The sequence below is a fragment of the Stegodyphus dumicola genome, chromosome 4 (assembly GCF_044657685.1).
Source record: "Stegodyphus dumicola isolate Sdum_Otavi_A_Nest chromosome 4, ASM4465768v1".
NCBI classification, from domain to species: Eukaryota; Metazoa; Arthropoda; class Arachnida; order Araneae; family Eresidae; genus Stegodyphus; species Stegodyphus dumicola.
The window spans coordinates 204,460,579-204,482,451 of record NC_140771.1 but is presented as its reverse complement, the minus strand read 5'-3'; the positions used below and the strand labels follow the sequence as shown (position 1 = coordinate 204,482,451).

Sequence of the window (21,873 nt, the reverse complement as noted above, 5' to 3'; positions counted from 1 at the left end):
CCTTAGAAAGTCCTCCAAGAAAACATCCCTCCCCTTAGGCAGATAGCCCTAGTGTGCTTTGTCATAATTAAATAAGCCAAAACCTCTTGATGAAACCAGTCTTTCCTTTTATCTCATACCTTCAAAATGCTTAGCTTCTAAAGACTGATAAAGGCTCTGATGAAATGGATTGAATTGGATTATTAAGTTACGGCAAAGCAGGGCTATCTGCCTAAAAGGAAGGATGCCTTCTCGTGAAGAAATTTCTAAGGGAAACCAGCTGGCATACACGTTACACATGAGAAAATCCCCGAAAACGCCCATGCAACAAGTCCGTTTACCGGGATTCGAACCCCGGAGTGAACTACCAGTGTTCAGCGACTTTACCGCTCGTCTGTTTGTGGGCCTTTATGAAATGGAAGGCGCTAATTTTATTTAAAATGATCGTCAGAAATACCAAGATGTTTCGGAAAGTTGGATGCTTTTTAATATAATTGCAGAATGCCTAAAGAAAAAGAGATGAAAAAATTAATTTTTGAGTAAAATTTAGTATTTGTACTTTTTTTAAATTTAAAACTTTTTAATCTTTCAAAAATAAATATGATCTCAAAAATAAAATATTTGACTAAAATATGAATAATATTTTTAGAAACCAAATGTAGGATAAAATTGTCTAAAGCAATGGGCACAATGATAAAACTGTGCAGTGTATGCAAGTCATTCTAAGTTAAAATGTCGGTTATACAACTCTCTTATTTATACAGTCAAAAGTCGTTAATCCGGACTCGGCGGGACTTCGGCGATTCCGGATTATAGATCAACAGTTTAAATCTCGTAAGATGGCATGCACAAATTCTAAAATTAAAAATAAGAAACCGTATTTTAGGAAATAAAGAACAATTATGATCTAAAGGGTATCAAAATTTACAAAAAAAGAAGCTTAATATTTATTTGTTTACTTTATTAAACATTTCTTTCAATGTAAGTTGTTTCGTTTTACGTGATAATACTTTCTCTTTAATTCTATAAACAGACATAATTTCTTGTTCAGTTAAAAAGCTCCGCTGTTCAAGTCCAGTAATTGCTGTGCTGAGAATACCGACTAACTTGTCAATCGAAATTTTTTCGTTTTCACTAACCTCTCTGTCACCTTCTTCATGTCTTTATCCATTTTTTGCAGCAATTCCACTTTTTGTTTGACGGACATCGAGACATACTTTCGTTTTGTAGATCCTTTGGGAGCTCCAGAATCGGAAATTGACATAATCGAAAGTTCAAGTTTACTTTTATAAAATTGCTCTTACAGTCTGCAAAAAATAATAAGCTGCATCCAATTCGAAGATTAAGGAATAACGCAAGCATCAACATTAACTGAAATAGATAATTGTATAATTTTAGCTTATACCATCCGTTATACGTTAAACGCGCACACGAAAACGCATATGCGCGTGCGCGTAAAGGTCTTATGCGCACGCGTAAACGCCTATGCGCATGTGTCAACGCGGCGCATGCGCAGAAAGTTTTTAGCTTTGAGATCCGGATTATGGGTGTCCGAATTAACGACTTTTGACTGTATATTTCTTTTCTGAAGAGAACATTGAAAGGCATGTTAACTGTGCTACATTGAAAGGTATGTTAACTGTGCTTTGTCATTTCTCTTTTAATATATGCAGTTTTCAAATGCATCGTAGTCGGGATTACAAAGTATTCTTCCGAAAAAAACACAATTCAAATAAATAAAATCAAATTCTGGAAAATTTATATTAATAAATATATTTAAAATGCTCAGTTCGAATGAATAAATAGAAAATTTAAAAATAACTATCTGAAGAGACAATGCAACACTAACAATTAAAACAAAAGTCTAAAAATTTAAAAATTACCTAAAATAATAACTATGACTAAAAATATAGTATAAAGAAAACTATTTGAAAAAAAAAAAATAAATAAATAAATAAACGTTGCACCTTTGAATTAAACCACGCAGTTCGAATGAGTAAATAGAAATTTTTAAAACAGTTTTTCGAAAGAAACTATGCAACGTAAACTATTAAAATAAATTCGAAAAAAAAAAAAAAAAAAAATGCTTAGAGTTTATTGCAATTATAATTAAAAATATAAGATAAAGAACATTATTTGAAAGAAGGAACGATTGGGTCTTTTTTTTCCTCTCACGCACTATGTAAAAATGGAAATGCAAATAGGTTGCCACATATTAAGAAGTTCGCCAAGTGAACTAATTTTGGCGCAAACTGAATAAAAAGCGCCAATATAAATTGTTGAATTTCTCCATATATTTCGCACCAAATTTTACAAAATTTAATATTTAGGCATAATTTGAGTAGTAGAATCAAAATATAGAAAAAAATTGGTAAGTTATTTCAGAAAAAGACCGATTTTGTGTCAAAATTCCTATGTTAGAATAGTGCTATATATAAGTCTAATATATATCCTAAGAAGCAATTTCGAGACATGAAGAACGCAATTTGAATTTCGTGAATCGGTCCAGTAGAACGGGAGATATAGAAATGTCCTTCTTTTTTTTTTTTTTTTTTTTTTTTTAGCAGTGTACCTTCAAAATTTATAATTGCCTTTCATAGTAATAAAGTAGGGAAAAGGCTCATGCCGTCAGTTTTTGGATTCAAGTGAGGAATTAAAGTTTGTATTTCTAACTTAAACATACCCCTGTTGGTAACTGGCAAAGTTGGTACAAAATTAAGACTAGCACCTGAACTAGCTGTTTGCAATTTTAAATTTTCAAGCTCGTGCTTGCATTCTTCTATCTTTTTCCTTTCATTAAATTTGCTCTTGCTCTTTTCTATGTTTCTATGAGAACTATGAGAAACTGAAACTAATTACACTTTATAAGGCAGAACAGATTCATTATACATAACAGTTTCAGATGCAAAATTTTATAATTTATTTATTAAAATCATAAATCAGTTCTTTATCACATAATTTACCACAAGAATTAGGTTACACATGGACATAACACATAATTTTAAGTTTTACAGAGCAGGGGTCTAATACAGTCAAAAGTCGTTAATCCGGACTCGTTGGGACTTTAAGGATAGTGCTGACAGATCAACTTCCAATTCATTGCGCGCTGCGGCGTTTCTGCCCCCCCCCTGCCGCAGAGCAGCATGAAATTGATAAACAGATTTCGGATTTCAAAACATACTTTCGCTTTGTAGATCCTTCACACATTAGTACATATATATCGGAAATTCTATTTGACATAATCGAAAGTTCAAGCTTACTTTTATAAAATTGCTCTAACAGTCTGCAAAAAATAATAAGCCGGATCCAATTCAAAGATCAAGGAACAACGCAATCTGCAACATTAACTGAATTGGATAATTTTAGCTTAGCTTATACTGTCTGTTATACATTAAACGCACATGCGTAAACGTATTTGCGCTTGCGCACATGCATATTCACAGCCGCAAAGGTCTTACGCGCACGCGTAAACGCCTATGCGTATGCATCAAAGCGACGCATGCGCAGAAAGTTTGTATCTTTGAGGTCCGGATTATGGGTGTCCGAATTAATAACTTTTGACTGTACCAACTAATAGGTCCATCACCTGCCCTTTACTAAACTTTTTTTTTTTTTTTTTTTTTCCTCTGGCTACTCACCACAAGGGAACTTACTCTTATAACTAAAATGAGTTCACATAGTTTCCAGTATCAGAAGTGATTACATAAATTTATTCGTAACAAACATAGAAATTAAAAACTGATATGTATGAGAAAGCTAACAATCCACATACAAAAACACAATATGAATAAAACAACATTATCACACACCTCAAAATTAATAACAACATTAATTAGGAACTTTACAGAGGTAGCTTATAACAGTAAATCAAGCCTCATTATTATGTGATTCATGAGCTCACCTCATAGAGCTCAACCTTCTGAAGTATGAATCAGATTTAAAGAGTTAAAGTTTTAAATTAGGAGCAACCCACACCCTTTATAGTAACTGTTTTTAAAATATGAATGCTGCAAGAAATGAATAGACAAGAGGAGAATGCTCTTTCCACACATTCACTGTTTGCCAATGACAGTGAACATTTTAATTCCTCTTCACTTATTTCATTTCGCTTCTGTGCGCAGTGTTTGATCTTTAAATGCTGTAATAATAAAGATGGTTTCATACTTCCATTTGATAAAACTTCTCCATATACTAAGCAAAGATGCAATGGGTTGTCATCTTCTTCCTATGAATTAAAATCCATATTTTAAATACTCAGATAACATTCTTTTCTTCTATGAGGAACTGTTATTTGGAATTCAAGGCCCTTAAATCTGGAGAACTGTTGATTCTTAGGAAGCATTTCTTGTACTTGCCAAATTAAAGTTATTAACCATGATAGTTTCAGTTCTGCACGAATATCCATTTTTAACTACTTATACATTTTTACATGAACAACATTTTATACATAACAATCCTAAAAGAACAAAAAATAAATTAAAACAAACCTCCATACTTTAACTGGTTTGTATGTCACAACTGTAAAGATAGAAAACAACATAATTCAGATGATTCACTCAATACTGAAAAATGATAACCACAAATCATTTTTATACAATATGCAAAGATACAGTCCAGAAAGACAATATCTGATGCATAAAGAACTGAGCAATATGACTGATATTAGCAGGACTAGGTACAAATAATTACACCGCTTTTGCACATACTTAATCAATAATAGCCAGACTGAAAATCCTCACACAGCTTTTCTCTTGAACTTTCTAAATATTTTAATTTTTATCAGCATCTAATGTAAAATTATAAAGTAGTTTAATTTTTACAAAAATTAAAATTGCAATAAATAAATAAATAAATAATAAAAAAGCCATTATTTGTTTTTCACGTTAATTAATATATATATTTTTTTTTTCATTCAGCTTGAGAACCACTGTTATACAACATAAAATGCATTTCACACACATAAAATAAAATAAAATAAAATAAAAATAAAAATATTAGATCAAGCAATGGTATATTCACAGAAAGAATTTCTTTAGTTAAACAAAAATCACTCAAGATATACATAATAATATTTTGATATACGAAATAAAAGATGCAATTCATAAGTCCATTATTTATTTGCTAATGATCAATACAATTTTTCCAATATCCAGAACATTTCACATCCAAAGATAAATTTATTACCAGCAGTGAATTCACAAAAACTATTCTGAATTTAAAAACACTAAATCTAAATAAAACACTTACATTTTACAATTTACATATAACAATGATACTTAAATATTAATTATACTCACTTTCCTTTATCAAATTTTTCAGTTGCTTGTTGCTCATCATCATGAAGTACATCTTCAAATGATTTTGAATAACTGTTTATTTAAGGAATAAAATAAGTCCAATAATATTGCTGATAATAATACTGTTTGATCATCATTAATGCAACTTCCATGGCACTCTGCAAAAAGAGTTAAACTCGCAATAGCTCTCCGATTAAAACACCATGACTTTGAGAAGCAATGTGATAACTCATTTGATTTCATTTCATCGTCCCCCCTCTTACCTTTCTACCCTATTTCATTAATGGATCTCACACTCTTCTACCTCATTTCATTAATAAAATGGACCAAATGGCTCGTTCATGATTTTTCTCATAGTCATGTCTGTCTTGTGGTCAAACAGTAATAAATTACAAATGTAACATATTTAAATGATATTAAAATCATAATTTCAATGCAGAAATAAAAGCTATATTAAAAACAAATGCACTGAAAACTTAAAAAAAATATCAAACTTTCAAAACACATAACAAGTTAAGCACGAAGATGTAAAATGCAAAAAAATCAACAAATAGTGCTTTGATTGACACAAAACTCGGCAGGAAAGTAGCATATATATTTATGCATAGAACAAAATCAATAACTATATACAGAAATGAAAACAATATTAAATTTTTGTAAGTTATCAGATAATGACATACTGGAGACTTAAACAGAATTATGTATAAAGTGAAAATAAACAGCATAAAATGAAAAAAAAAGGACATTAATAGGATATGTGATTCCCCCTCATCTGTATACAAAGTTTATACCTTGTGACCATGTTTTCAATTAGGTGGTTAACCACTGCAGAATTAAGCAATCGCCATTATTCTTGTAGAGCAGTTTCCAGCTAAAAAAGAGAGTGGCTGGAGGTGGGAAACGTGAAGATACAGCACGACCGACAGCATCCCAAAGATTTCCAATGGGATTAAGGTCGGGCGAATATGCTGGCCATGACATAAGCACAATCCCTTCACTCTCCAGGCAGTCATTGACGATATCAGCTCTACGGGGACGAGCGTTATTGTCCATTAAAACAAAAGTTGGGCCAAGTGCTGCAGCATACAATCTCACAATGGGTTCTAAGACTTCATCTTGATATACCGGACAGCCGTCAAAGAACCCCGTTTAAAGGTGTGCAGGTTGGTGCGGTATCCTAATGAAATCCCTGCCCACACCATAATGCTTCTGCCTTGGAATGCGTGATATTCGGTGATGTTTCGGGACTGATTGCGTGTTCGTTTTTCATGCCATATCCTTATACGCTTGCCACGTGGCTCCAGAGCAAATCTTGACTCATCAGTAAACATGACATTACCCCAGTCAGACGCATTCCAAATGACATGTTCCTAGCACCACTCTAATCGTGCCCCTCTTGATTGGACGGATAGAGGAACACAAACTCTACATGGGCATACAGTCCACTCATATTTAATCTTCGGAGTACAGTAGCTACAGATATCGCCTTACCAATGGATGCTGTAACCATAGATGATGTCACACGTGTGGAGGTCGCTCTGCGATTCTGTTTGGCTACAATAGCAATATATCGATCTTCCGCGGGTGGTTGTAACCCTTGGGTGACCGGCTACGGGCCTTTGGACAACTGTCTGTGTGGTTTGGAATTGTTTCCATAAACGTAAAATTACCGAAGAAAAGAGGAACATTTGTGATCGACTGTCCTGCTTCAATGCGCCCCACAGCATGCCAGAGCTCGGAATCTTCCATTCGTCTTCTGGAAGTCATAGAAACACGTATATCTTGAAAACGAATTGTACGAAAGTTTTAAACACCTTCTACCAGCACTTACAATCAGCTTCTGTAACCTTTCATAAAGCTGGCTTCTTATGAGACTGCCTTTTTTGCATATTTCTTGAAAGCGCAATTAGCTGTTACCTAACACATTTGAATACTTCCATCTACCTCTGCAGCGAATTGCATCCTCTTCAATTCTGATTGGATTTTGGAAATTAGTATTTTCCTCTCCGTGCTTTTCGAAGTGAGTGTATTTAAAACTAACAGATTTCAGGATATTGACAAATATTTCTCATTTGTTCAAAAAATAATTACCTCTAGATTTATGTCTGCATATCTAGAAATTAAAGCCACAGTCTTTTTATTTTGTAGCAAATCTTATGATAGTTACTAAAAATAAAAAGATAAATTCAATTACAAACTTCAAGATTTTTTTTTAAGTAGGAATAAAGGATACAAAGGTATGTTTCCAGATAAACTGCTCTCGGCACAAGATTCACTTTTGAATTTGTCAATATGAAATGCCTGGTGAAGCTCTTCAAATTCCTGAAAAAACAAAATTACAATAATATATACTCCTATTTGTAAAAACTGCAACACAAATCATCAAAACTTAATGAAATTTATTCCAGATGCAACCATTCATAGTAAAAAGAAACAATTAAATTTACAGAGCATGACAAAAATTTTAAATGTCATTTGGTGAAGCCGTCACATACTTCAATAAAAGCCTGTATTCATCATGAATGAAATGGATAAAACATGTTTTGAACATTTACCATGAGGAACAGCATTCCAAGCATTCTATCTGAGCCCAAAGTTGATCTGCAATTCTACAGACATGGCAATGGCTGCAGGATGAATGTCATAAGTGAAATGTCAGTCCATAAAATTCCAGACATTTTAACAAGCAACATGTCTGGTGAACAGACAGACCATATGTAGAAGTGGTGTTTGGTATGCTGAGAAATTTTTTTAAAGATTTCTAATAACATGTCGACAAGCACTGTCTTGTTGAAATAACCTCCAGGAAAGTCTGGAATTTAAGAACTTTGAAATATTCAGAAAAATGTAACAAACCTTAAATTAAAAAAAATTAAAAGAAATACTTTTGATTACCCACGCACCTTTCCACCAATAACTTGTGACTAATGCTTCACTAAGCTAAGATGCGAAACACAACAGCCCTTTTAAAAATAGTCATGCATATAAAATAGCTCTGAATTAATAAAATTATGTGTAAGAAACATCTATAATAGAATGATTATTTTATTGGCATTCTCCCTGTATATAGTGATTTTTTTAGCATCAAAAAACGTAAGAGATTTGTAGAAAACCAGCACTGCGCACACTGTGTTCTCCCTATGTACATTAATATCTGTTTTCACTTTAAAAAATTATATAATTGCACAAAAATAGGCATTGTGCACACTTTTGTTCTTCCCATATATACAGCACTCTGCTTTCACTTAAAAAAACATTCAGATTATTGCACAAAACATCAGCATACAAATTTTTATCCCTAAAATTCCATCATTTATGAAGTACAACTTACTGGAATGCAAATTCATGCATTCTCTAACTGCTGGGCAAAAAGCCATATTTCTGAAGAAATGCAACACTTTCCTTTTCATTAGTCAGAAACTCCACAATCCCATTATTAGGAAGACAAACACACACACACACACACACAAAAAAAAAAACAAAAAAAAAAAAAAAAAAACCCTCAATTTGGGGGGGGTAACAATACTAATAGTCAATTCGAAGTTTGAAAATGATGCTTGTCTGCTGCATGTATATGCAAAATAAGGATGTTACATAACTATAGTTTGGTGCTGTCATAAAATACCTAATTTGGCTACACAGTGCACTGCCTTGTGACTACTTTTCAAAGGAGTGCAAATAATAAGAAAATCCTGAACCCTAAATATAACTAAAAAAAATTTTTTTAAAGGAGGGGGAAGACATACAGTACAAAATCCAAGATCCGAAATCATCGGAACTTTAGCAATTCCAGATTTTAAATCTAGTAAGATAATATGAAGACATGGTTATATTAGGGCTTCACTTACTGTTTAGGTCAGATAGAAAAATGCTCCTCTCCCCCCCCACACACACACAAAGGGTCAGAGTAAGCAGACCAAACACACCAAGAGTCAGAATTCAGGAACAGCAAAAATTTTAGAATTTAGATCAGAAATTAAGGATGGCAGTTTTTTTTTTTTTTTTCCCAGTTTTGGGCAGCAGAATTTAGGGATGGTAAAATTTTTAGAATTTAGGATCGGCAAAGATTACACCAGACTGCAAAATAGAGTTCTACCCTGCATCCCACAAAACCTCTCAAGGGCCAGAAGGTGATCCAGGGCAACATAAATACGAAGCGAATCACTGCACTGTTGTTTTGGGCCACAAAGGGATTCCTTAGCCAGTGGATGTTTGAAAATAAGAATGCAGGAATCTCAATTTGTCAAGAGAAAAATCCCATTTACAACACACTTGTTTCCTTTTGTTATTATATTCTCTATTCCTATACTCTGTAAGGGGAGTTATTATTATTTATTTTTTTAGCTGGCAGTCGAAGTCTGGATATTGGACCTCCATATTTCAGATGTTGTACTGTATATTGTAATATTAAGGAATGCTGATGAAAAAAAGTGTAACAGATGCAACATTATAAATCAATGCAACATAAAATTTAATTAATACCATTCAATAGGTACTGTAGCATATTACATATATAATTTTGGCAACTAATTTATATGATCAAGCAAGAGTTAATTTACAAAAATTTTAGCATTTTTAAACTACATTAATATTTTATGAGTATAATACTGATATTAATAAAGCAATATAAAAAACTAAAAATACTTAATTAGTATAATAATGAAATATTAAGACAATATTATTATGCTAAATTAGGATAATATTTTAACGCTGAGATGGTCCAATTAAAATAAATTTTAAATGAAAAAATATGATATAGCACTTACAAGTTAATGTTACAAGAGTTCAAGAACTAGATTAGATTCTGTGTATAAGTTGCGTATCATACTAAGTGTTTTAAAGAAAATTAATTATGGTATTTGTTAAGTAAACTTGGTATTTTCAAATAAAATTGTTTTTAGATAGAAAACATAAATAAATACTAAGAATATTTATACTGCACCTAAAATGTATGCTTTTTGTGCATAATAATTTATGTAAATCATATAATTTCATGTAAAATAAATACTTTTAGTACATCTAAAATTCGATAGTTAGAAATCATGTTAGTACAGTGGAACCTCGACATACAAGTTTAATTTGTTCCAGCATTGACCTCGTATAGCGAATTTCTCGTACCTAGAAACAAACTTCCCAACTCAAAATAATAGAAATCCAGTTAATCCATTGCACACCCCCAAAAATCTCATTACCATCACATCTTTAGTCACTGTACCTGGTGCTTTTCGGAGAAGGTCCAAGTACACATTCTTAGCCTTAGCGCAAATGATAGCTTCCGACACCAAATCACCTTTTAACTGCTTCTCCTTAATCCACACCAACAACAGCTTCTAGAAGTCTTGGACGGTGCTTGGAAATAACGGTAACACCTTTGGCCACATCATTGTTTCTTAATTTCTTCCTTCTTCTTCAGAATAGAGCTGATTCTCGATGTCAAATGGCCGTAAAGTCTTTGCCAATTCCATCACTCTTACACCCTACTAATGTTTATCTATGATTTCTTTCTTAATTTCATGGCCATGGTTTCTGAGGCAAGAATTTTCTTGGGAGGCATCGTGAAATGTAATAAAAAATTGACTTACAAGTGCACAAACACGTAAATCAAAGATTATCGAGTGATCTGGAGAGGGGATTATCCGAGTCGAGCTGGATCGGGAAATGGCACCTCGCATACCAACAGCCTGGCCCATTGCTCATTACTTGAGTCAATGCTCGTATTTAGGAGACAAATTTTTCGGTCACACTTTCCTCATGTACAGAGGTGCTTGTATATCTCGAGGTTCCACTGTATAATGCTCAACATTATGCTTAAATGTTGATACTGAGAAATTCAGTTATCAGAAAGCAGTTATGCTGATTTGCTTGTGAGGACCTCCCCATTTTTATCAAAGTTTGTTTTGTTTATTGTACTGTTTTTTGTTAGTTTCTATGCTATTAAAGTCTAAAATCTATTTTAAATTACTTTATAAAAAGAAAATAAGGATAGTTTTATAATGAGTAAATAATTAATTTTAATAGAATTTCATATATGTGTAAAAGAAAATTTTTAGTTTTATATTGAATGCAACATTTTCTACAAAAGACTTTCAAGAGAAGGAGTGTAAAAATTACATTAATAATATTCAAGGAAGTTTCAAAGAATGGATTTTTATGATTACTTCTTGAAGAAATATGATTCCCAATTTATTTATAACATTTTCAGAGAAAAAATAATCTTGCAAACTTTAAAACAAACTGGACTGACAATTTCAACAGAACTTTAAATTTTGTATTTTTGTTTGCAAAATTTGTGATTTTTGTTAAAGTCTCATATTAAAAATTTAGATCAGAATTTTATGATTTCTCCCAAAATTATATTTATCTTGTTTTGCAAACTCTTTAATGCTTTTCCTAAAAAGAGTTTTCTATTGCTAAGCCTTTTACTCTTTGAAAGGGGAGGATTATGTATATAAAAAAATGAAACTCAAAATTATTAACTAGGGAATAGTACTTTTAATTTCTCCTTTTAATTTGGCTATTTCCTTTTCCTGTTCTAAATTATTTATAATAATTTTTCTGGACTGTGTCTTTTCAAATTAATTCATTCATGATTGCTTATGTAATTCATTCATGATTGCTCCTGCATTGTGAATGACTCTCATCCAATTGGCAGAGACCAAAATTTAAACAAAAGAACCAATTCTTTAAATACCGCTGTTATTATTGCACACTATTTTATTCCTGCTTCACCTTCCTGGTAGCCTTTGAGAGTTTGCTTTTCACTTCATTCTTTGTCTAAGAAGAACATCTTACACACTGCCAAAGTTTTACAGAATTCTGGCATGTATAGTACAGCGATAAATGATGCTCTGTGGATTTGCTTGTGCATATCATGGCTTGCTCTACTACGAAAATAAAATTATGTGTTCATATCAGTGGCCACATCTGAAAGCTTTTCTTCTTCGGTCTCTCATCTTAAGTGTCAACACATCTGTTTTTTGAATTCTCAAGTTATCAACTAAATTATTGCATATACACTACCAGACACTGAAAATGCAATACCAAGAAGAAGTGGCCAGAAAGTGATGAAATTCAACAGAGTGAGACTGCAATGAACAATAAATTATCTTTATTTTGAAATGATATGCATAATACAGAGCGAGAACAGCGTCAGCTCAGTAGGTTGTAGGGCTACCTTGGACGGCGATACAAGAAGCAACACGTCTAGGTACAGAGTCAATGAGGCTATGGATGGTGTCCTGAGGAATGGCTCTCCATTCCCTGTCAACCATTTGCCACAGTTCGGCTTCTGAAAGCGGCAACGGCGGGTCTACAAATGGCGTCCAATCATATCCAAAATGTGTTCGATTGGTGAGTGATCAGGCAAACATGATGGCCAGGGAAGCAACTGTACACTTTGCAGAGCACGTCGGCTGATGCAAGCAGTGTGTCGTGTGTTATCCTGCTGATAAAGGGCACTAGCACTCTCTGAAGGTAGGGAAGTGTCACCGGCCACAGCACATCATCCACATATCGTTGGGCCATCAAAGTGCCCTGAATATGAACTAGAGGCGACCTGGAATCGTACGTAATTGCACCCCAAATCATGATATCAGGTTGTCGTGCAGTGGGGCTGTTCCAAAATTACTGCCAAAGATTGGACCTGTCTCCACATCCACACCATACTCGTACGTCACGACTATCATTGGAGAAACAGAAGCATGACTCATCTGAGAACATGACCCTTTTTTACTACAACACTTTATTTACGCAGCTAACATGGCAGTTCAAAGAAAGCTGGTCACCTCCTGCATTAATTTCTCATCATTAATGTGCTACACTAGCTGGCCAAAAGTATCAGGACAATCAATAGTATGGACTAAAAGAGTACAGAGGTATTTAATAATATGATGTTGGTCCCCCTTTTACATCGATGACAGCATGCACACATCTGAAAAGACTTTCCAGCAGTTTTTCATAGGTGGTTCTAAGACATGACTTTTAGGTGTCCATCACAGCTGCAGTGAGTGATGTCAGAGAAGGCAGTCGATTTGGCTGGCTACGTAATCTGTGTTCTAATTCATCTCAAACATATGCTATGGAATTTAGATCAGGGCTCTGAGAAGGCCAGTCCAGTATTCGAACACCCATTTCATCAAACCATGACTGCACAAGTCTTTAAAAGTCAATGCAGTTATCCTGCTAGAAGAGAAATGAGCCTTCCCTGAAATATTGCCACAGAGTTGGGAGAGCAGCATTGTCCAAGACATCCACATATATCTCAGAGTTATTGTTTCCAACCACAGGAACTAAGAGACGTAGGCCAAACCATGCAAAACACCCCCACACCACGATGCTGTCAACACCAAACTTTACAACTGGCACAATCTAGTCACTTAAGAAGCGCCTGTCAGACATCCACCAAACCTAGACACGTCCATTGGATGGCCGGATTGTAAAATGGCATTCATCACTCCAAAGAATATTTTTCCCACATGTTCACAGTCCAATGACTGAGTTTTGTACCAATATAATCATCGTTTCGCATTCTGGGGAGTGATGTTTGGCCTTTATGAGCGGCTGCATGATCATGCAATCCTAGGGTTTTTTTTTTAACTCTCGATGAAAAGTGCTGTTGTTGGCACTATAGCCTGATGAACTTTGGAAATTTTAAGAGATTTCAAACAATGAGGACTTGTGATTTTGTTTCACTACCCTTTTCAGAGTTCTACAGCTGTGTTCACTAATTTTTTCCGGCCTGCTACTTCATTTTTCTGCAGTTTCACTGCCTCAACATTTCCATTTTCACAAATACATCACTCACAGTGGATTTTGGCTTCAGTAGAAGGTCCGAAATTTCGGGAACTGATTTCCCATAAAGGTGGCATCCCACTATGCTGTAATGATCAAAGTCAGTAAACTCTTTTGACTTACTCATTGTCTCATAAATGTATAAATATTACCAGACAAACCACTACCAAAACTTTTATAGCTTTCAGTTATGCATCAAATTATGTCACCTGCCAGATCCACTTCTTTAGGGTGATGCCCAGATAGTGTATCATTTTGAAATTCGAATTATTTGCACACGGCACAATGTTTTGCATTTCTCTTAAGTTTGTTTATTTATATAATTCTTTTAGGTGTTGTAATTTTAACAAGGAGGTATATACATTACATGTATACAAAACATCGACAATGCTGTCAAAATGTCCAACTTTGTATCCAACAAAAGGAGTTTAATTTAATTTAATGTTTACTTTTAAATTCCAGATGCAATTAACAAAAAACAGCCAACTCACATTAGTGTAATGCTACAGAGAACCAGGTTGATAACAATGAATCATTAAAAAGTTCTTGCAGATCTTCCATAAATCTAATGAAACTTTTCAGTAAGTATAAAAGCCCATCAATCACTGGGCCAAAACTGTAGTATGGTGACCTTTTTCAATGCATGAATAAAGTAAAGTGTGAGTTTTTTCCCCTACAGAAATAGATATTCATTTCTTATACAGGCCACAAATAAGAAAATTTTATTATAATTTTGGCCAACTACTTTCCAGAAGAATAAAAGAATAGTCCTTTCTTTGCACTAGAAAAATCTCAGAAGCCATGCCATTTTAGAGGTGATAAACCTTTGCCTGTATTCTATAAAATATATAAATACATAAGGAAGTATAAAATGTGACATCTTTCAAAAACAAGTGCAAAATTTACACCTCCAAAATTATAAAACAGAAGAAATTACCTAAAATTATTACTATTTGCATTAAACATACTTAAAATATTCACAAAAATTTTAAATCCATAAAAACTTCCTCTCTAAAATGCATTTTACATTCAGAATCTATGGACTAAGAAGTCACCTAGAGCTTCCAAAAGCATATTATAGAAACAATATTTTTCAACCAAATTCAGAGATGAATTTAATTTTAAAAAATTGTATTTGCTGTACAGCCATGTCCCAGATTTGCACAAAAGGTGAAAATTCTGGTGAATGGTTTGGTCCCAGTAATATATTCAAAGTGCAAAAACCTAAGCTCCACACAGATACTTTGGTTTGCTTTAAACACTGTCCAATTAGAGTCAAGCGAAATGCTATTAACAAATAATAAAGCACATGGACATAAAATCTTTGAAACAAATCCTTAAGCAATTATAGGTCCTCCTAAAATAATCAATTCTGATCTGTAAGCACAGCTTATATCATCTCAAACTATTAAACCTGATAATCAACCTGATACCATACATAAATGCTGAAACATGTTTCTTTTAACAGAATAACATTTTTGTTGTGTCTGTTATCTACTATGCTCCAATGCAAGAATAAAATTCAATTTTCTCTTTTCCCTATGCTCCATTAATTTGTTTATAGCTTATAATTACTAATTTTTCTAGGAGACAATGGTAAATTTTATGCAGTACCTAGACAATCAACTTTTAAGGGAGATAGGAAGCCTCCCATTTATGGTGATCACCCACGTTACAGAACAACACATTTGCATTCATAATTGCTTATTGTCAAACTTATCATTTGACGGCATTAACAAGACATGGTGTTCATAGTAATGCAACTATGAAATTTAATTTGGGTTCAAATATGGAAGCAGATTGTAACATATTAAATAAGGAAGAGAAAAGAAAAAGTCTACTGTAGCACCTTCTGAAAACTATAACAAACTGAATAACATTTTCAAAAATTACAAAAATCCAGAACAGTATGTATTATAATAAATTGACAAACAAAAACTTTTAAAAGATAATTCAAAAGCTTAAACTATGAACATTTAAATTTGAAATTTTGCATGCCAATAGTTTCATTTATTATCACTATCCATTTAAGTCACTACATAAGCTAACAATTTTGTTGGATTCATAAAATTATTACACAGAAAATAAAACACCATCTTTCATGATGGGACATTCATCTTTTATACAAAAGAAAAAAAACTACAATTAAAAAAAAATATTTTAACACGAACGTAAAAAATTTCAAATTAATAACTTGAATTTTATTCCTCATGAAATACAAATTTAGCTTATGTTTCTGTACTGTTTTATAGTACAAAATATTTGAATCTGGTTATACAGGCAGGATTTATAAAGAAAGTTCCACCTGCCAATGAAGATATGTAGTAGCATGAAAACTTTATTGCTGCATGATGTGTACATGTTGCACTACAGTTGTATACAATTTTCACCAGTGTTTCAGAATTGGTTGTAATAAAAGCATCATACTTTCCATTCCCATATTGTAAAATAATTACACCCATAACAGCAAACAAGTTATAAAGCCTATCCCCCAACCCAATTTGCATCTCTAGCAAAATAGATAAATATCAACAAGGTTTAGTTATTGTCATGATTAAGAAACAGTTCCCAGGCAAAAGCTGTAACGACTTCTCGTGCTGCATATGGAATATGGCAATAAGCACTGCCATAAACGAAAATAATACCGCAGTGCAACACTTACTATGATGCAATTTATGCATTGCTTGACAGTAGCTGTAGATACTAATGTGTGTTAAGAAGCCTATAAGCTAAACTTTAAGACTCTGCACTTAGGAATTTGCAATTTTTCATCACCAGTTTGGCTTTGCCCTGTGTTGCGACGATGTGCGTATCCCCTCCCTGGACTGCAGATTTTTTCTCCCCTGGGGGCCTTTTTGCAACAGTTTTATCTTGTGGTTAGTCATAATATGACTTAAGAATTCCTAGTCTTCCTCAAAGTACAGTGTCAAAAATATACTACACTGTCTTGATGTTTAAGTTGATAAATTTCTGTTAGCACATGTGGTACTCAGGAAGTACACAACTTGTAGAATTACACTCTATTGGATACAATATCACTACGCTATTGCGAATGGAAATGTTTGGAAAATGAACTGCAAGCTCTGATGAGGTAAATTATGTATTCTCTTTAATCTCTGTTTCCACTGCTTGGATGACATTTTCAGTCAAAAGAAATGATTACCTATTGGATTCCTTGTCATGCAACATGGTTCCACTTTTCATTAAATTATTGTACTATTCTTTGTACTACAAAGGTACTCATAATCTGTTTACCATGCATAAAAATTTGATAGATTTCAGCTGCTGTTACATTCTGTACATTTAAAAACCAGATCATGGCCAGCAATTCATAACACAGTAAATAAATCAATATTCTTCATCACCATCCACTACAAAATACATATAGAAGAATTCCAATATCTGCATACCTTGGGGGCCAAAGGCTGGGTAAATAAAAGAATTTTGTGGATTACAGTTCACATCATCCTAATTCTATTAAAAATTTTTTTTTTTTTTTTCGTTTCTAATTTTCATTCTGTTTACATAAATAAATCTTAGCTTAAGAATTAAAAATTAGGATTTATTAAAAGCAAAACTATTTTACATTTAAATACAGTTACACATAAAGATTATAATGTCAGTAGAAAAGGGTGGGATAAAGGATACAGATTGTTTAGGAGAAAATAAAGAACTCTTTGTTAAAAAAAGTATTTTATATAAAAAAACAAATTGAATATCCAACAAGAAAATTATTTACAAAGTAATTTTTATATTCTCAAAATGAAAAAAAAAAAAAAAAAAAAAAAAAAAAAGAAGTGATATTTTTTTCCAAAATGAATCATATGCTAATTCTACCATCACATTCCATACACATGCAACTGGATTAATAACATAGCTAGCAGTTTACAAAAAAGGCGCAAATTGAAATTTTGGATTTATTAAAAGACAAATCTTGATTCTTTACTTCTTATTTGAAAAACTATTACAAAAACTGTTTTTAAAAATCTATACATATTTACTGCATACAGAACCTGATATAATAATATCCTAAAAGATAAAATCTAAATTAAAGTCATACGGTGCAAATTATTGAAGTCTGTAAATACTCATACAGATAAAAAGGAGGCTCAAATATATCTAAAACATTTACCACAAATTAAATTACAGCTAAATTCTAATTTTTCTTACTGTAAGTACTTGGTACATCAAAACTACATTTTTGATTTTTTAGTGAAATTTTTAATAGTGAAAAATAGAAAGAAGAAGTACTCTAACAGCATAATTAAATCAAACTGACCTGTTCAGTATTATCCTGCATTTCACAATGGATCACAAATTCTTCACCTTCCACTAACAAATCTTTTAAAAAAAGTTCCACTTTTGATTTATACTTTCTGCAAGAACATTAAAGTGAGACATGTATTTTTGAAAACAACATAGGATGAAACTGTCCATGTAGCTCAGCATTAAAAAAAACACTTCCACGATACTTTTGGAAGATCATTTGGTGGCTATATAAACTAGCATGTTATTGAGAAAACATAAGAATCACATACTTAAATCTAACCAAGGGATTTTCTGAACAAAAATGACATAATACAGAAAATCAATATTATACTATAACACAGTACCTTTAATCAAAGCATATATATTTAAACAAATATTTACCACATAAAAATAATTAATCTGTACAGACATAATACACATGAATTTCAGAGTAAATATATTATTATAATAATCTTATACGAGGGAAAAACAAACTCACATTATGATGAAGGCACTGGGTTGGGGGGGGGGAGCTTTTTTTAATGATAAAATTACACAAACAAATACTGTTAACTAAGGTGATCATATAACCAAATATTATACAATTATATGTAACCAAATAGAATTTTAAAAAAGCAAATGCTTTAGAATAAAAATTCTGGCAACTGCTTATTATTTGAAATATGAAATATAATCTGCTACTTTTAAATTTATTCTTCTTTAAAATGTCACATGCATGCTGTGGATTGAAAGATATACTTTTGTGCTTTCCGAAAAGACATATTCCCACTCCATAATTCAAAAAAGTTGTGAAATACATGATATTAATATTTCTAAGCGCAAAATAAGTAACATTATTAATTGGATCAGCAAAAACCATCAATCATTAATTTTACATGGCAAGAAGATTCCAAATGAATACCCGGAAAAAGTATACACTATTTCTAATGTTCCTAAAATTAAACCGATGGTAACAACAGAAAATCTGCCAATGCAGGAATCAATTGCAAAGTCTTTAAATACATCTGTAGTAACAATAATAAACCAATATTTATAACTTTAAAAAAAGAGTAAAAAGCACAATGTTTCCCATCTTTTGTTAAAGCATATGGCTCAAATCAGAATCATGTTTAGAACCTCTCATGAAAACTATTTATAAGAAAAATAGAAATACAATATGATCCTTGGTGAAGCATGGGTTTACCTAAATGACTGAAAAAATAAAATCTAAAATTATGATTTATTATCAGAAAGCACAAGAAAAAAATGTATAAACCAAGTCCCGTGAATGCGAAGAAAGTTCCAGTAAGGGGTTTATGATTATCTCAGATGTATATGACGTCTTGATTGCTAATGACTTTCAAAGAGTGAAACTTCATCAAGACAAAGCAATAAGTCATACTTTGAAACGTACTACGACATTCCTTGAAAAAATAAAGATATATTGCTTGTACCTTTTCAATCCCCTGATGTTTCACCTATGGACTTTTCTGCCTCTACTTCAAGGGTTCTCAACTAGGGATAAGGTAGTCAGACTGTTATTTACTTGTTAAAGATTTCGCTTTAGTTAACGATTATTTTTAATTTTATTTCCGTTTTGGCATTTATCAACATTTTCGATACTTTATTTTGCTTAATTTTGCATTAAAAATAATCTAAATTTATACAAATATATATGTATTTTTCAAATTTTAGAAAAGAGGGATATAATGATCACCTAGCAGCAGTAAAAGAGGTGCATGAGACAGAAAGGATTGAAAAATCTCTGTTCTAATCTCTTGAAAACAGCTCTTTCTAAGTGCAAACCCTGAATGATTGGTGATTCTGGAAACTAGTGGATGAAGAATGCTAATCAAAACACCTGTAAATTTTACGAAAAGTGTAATTAATTACTTCTCTAATGGAAACAATGCAGATTTTCAGTCCAGGAAAAAAGGCTGTCAGATCGAATATTTAAAAAAATACTCTGCATATTAAATAACAATTAAACAGCTCCAAATCATTCTAGAATTTATATAGGGGAGAGTAGCCTAATTTGAACCAATTTTGTATTTTTCACTATATAGAAGGACGGAAGAAATGCCAATAAAAATTAAGTAGTAGAAAATAAACTCACTAAGTGTACCTTCAAAACAAAACTATTTATTAAATTTTAAAAATTATTTATAACAGTGAAAAATGAATTCAAAAAAAATGTGTCATAGGTTCAATTTAAAAAACCAGTTTCCTAAATTGGACCATGAGCTTTCTTAAGGGCAATTACAACAAAAGAACCTTTTAATTGCAGTACTAACTCCAGCACATCGAGTATGTATCCAAGCATGACATTTCATACATTGTAATCATTTCTTCTTCCTTGGTTTCTTCACATAATATACAAAACCATGAATCATCAGTTTCTTTTTTATGTTTCTGCATTTTGTTACACTTTGGTGAACTGATTTTTTTTTTTTTTTTTTTTTTTTTTTTTAAATTTTGGTATAACTGCGATTTGTAAGGGCTGCTTGTTATTTCCACTGCTTTCTGGGCTATTGGTGCACTGCAAGAAGATGAAGGGCCAGTTGGATTTGGATTTTTCTTTGCTCACTGTGATATTTTTTCAAGAACTGTCCTAAATCGTTTATTTTCATTATCACTTCTATCTTCATCATCATCACTACTAGAAGGTGAAACAGGGGTTTCAGAAGGTTGCAAAACATCAGCTGGTGCACATTGGTCATCTGTAAATACATACCTATTCACTGGCCGAATTCCTGAAGCACGGAAGGCACTCTCAGCAATTGCCACAGTAGCCGCTCTGCCATATGCCTCATTAAGTAATTTTGACATTTGGGTTTGATATACTCTATCCCCTTTATATAAGCGAAGAAATGTTTCCTGAGCTTGAATAAAATAAGTCTGCAGAGAACAAAAAAAAATGCTATATTCAAAGGCAGTAAACGGTGGGTGGTATGGCGAAGCAGTTGAAGTAAGACAATTCCATTCTCCCTAGCAAACTCACATGCCTGCAAACTTTAGCTATGTGTTGTGTGGCCATCAAGCAATAGCAAAACTTTGTCATCTACATTGCAGCTGATATGCTTTTGGAAATGTTTCAGCCACTCAACAAAGAGATCTGAGTTTATGTATCCCGTTTCCGAAATCGTAACAAAACTGGCGGGAGGTGCTTCAATTTTAAGATCAGAGTGAAATTTTTTCCTCTTAAAAATTATCATTGGTGGAATATATAGACCTGCAGCACTAACTGCGCATACCATGGTTGTAATGACGCCCCATTCACCACTTGTTAGATTTCCTACTTGGTGCTTTCCTTTACAAGCAATTATTTTCGAGAGACTCTTTTGCCCAGTGGTAAACCCAGATTCGTCCACGTTAAATATAGTGCCAGCTGTAAATTTATGCTTATCGACAATTCGTTCTAAGAGATTGAAAAAATGATTCACATTCTCTCTATTAAAGCCTCTAGCTCTCGCCATTGAGGTTCCTTCGGGTGTCCAGAGCAAAAGTTGGGGATTTTGTTTCAAAAATGCATAGAACCATTTTTTACCAGCAATTTTTT

The 21,873-nt window shown here is 32.7% G+C and overlaps 1 protein-coding gene across 4 annotated transcripts in view; it reads right to left on the bottom strand.

Annotated features, from left to right (window-relative positions):
* Positions 1-21,873, bottom strand: part of LOC118200378 (zinc finger CCHC domain-containing protein 8 homolog) — a 111,817-nt gene that overhangs the window by 48,649 nt on the left and 41,295 nt on the right. For all 4 annotated transcript variants that reach the window (XR_015040857.1, XM_085815912.1, XM_085815911.1 and 1 more), the window contains 3 exons: positions 18,346-18,442; positions 7,510-7,598; positions 5,277-5,348 (listed from right to left, as the gene is read on the bottom strand). Coding sequence is in view for 3 of the 4 variants with exons in the window: in XM_085815912.1 (XP_085672038.1) it covers positions 5,277-5,348; positions 7,510-7,598; positions 18,346-18,442 (258 nt within the window). In the remaining variant the exon portion in view is untranslated. The remainder of the gene's footprint in view (positions 1-5,276; positions 5,349-7,509; positions 7,599-18,345; positions 18,443-21,873) is intronic.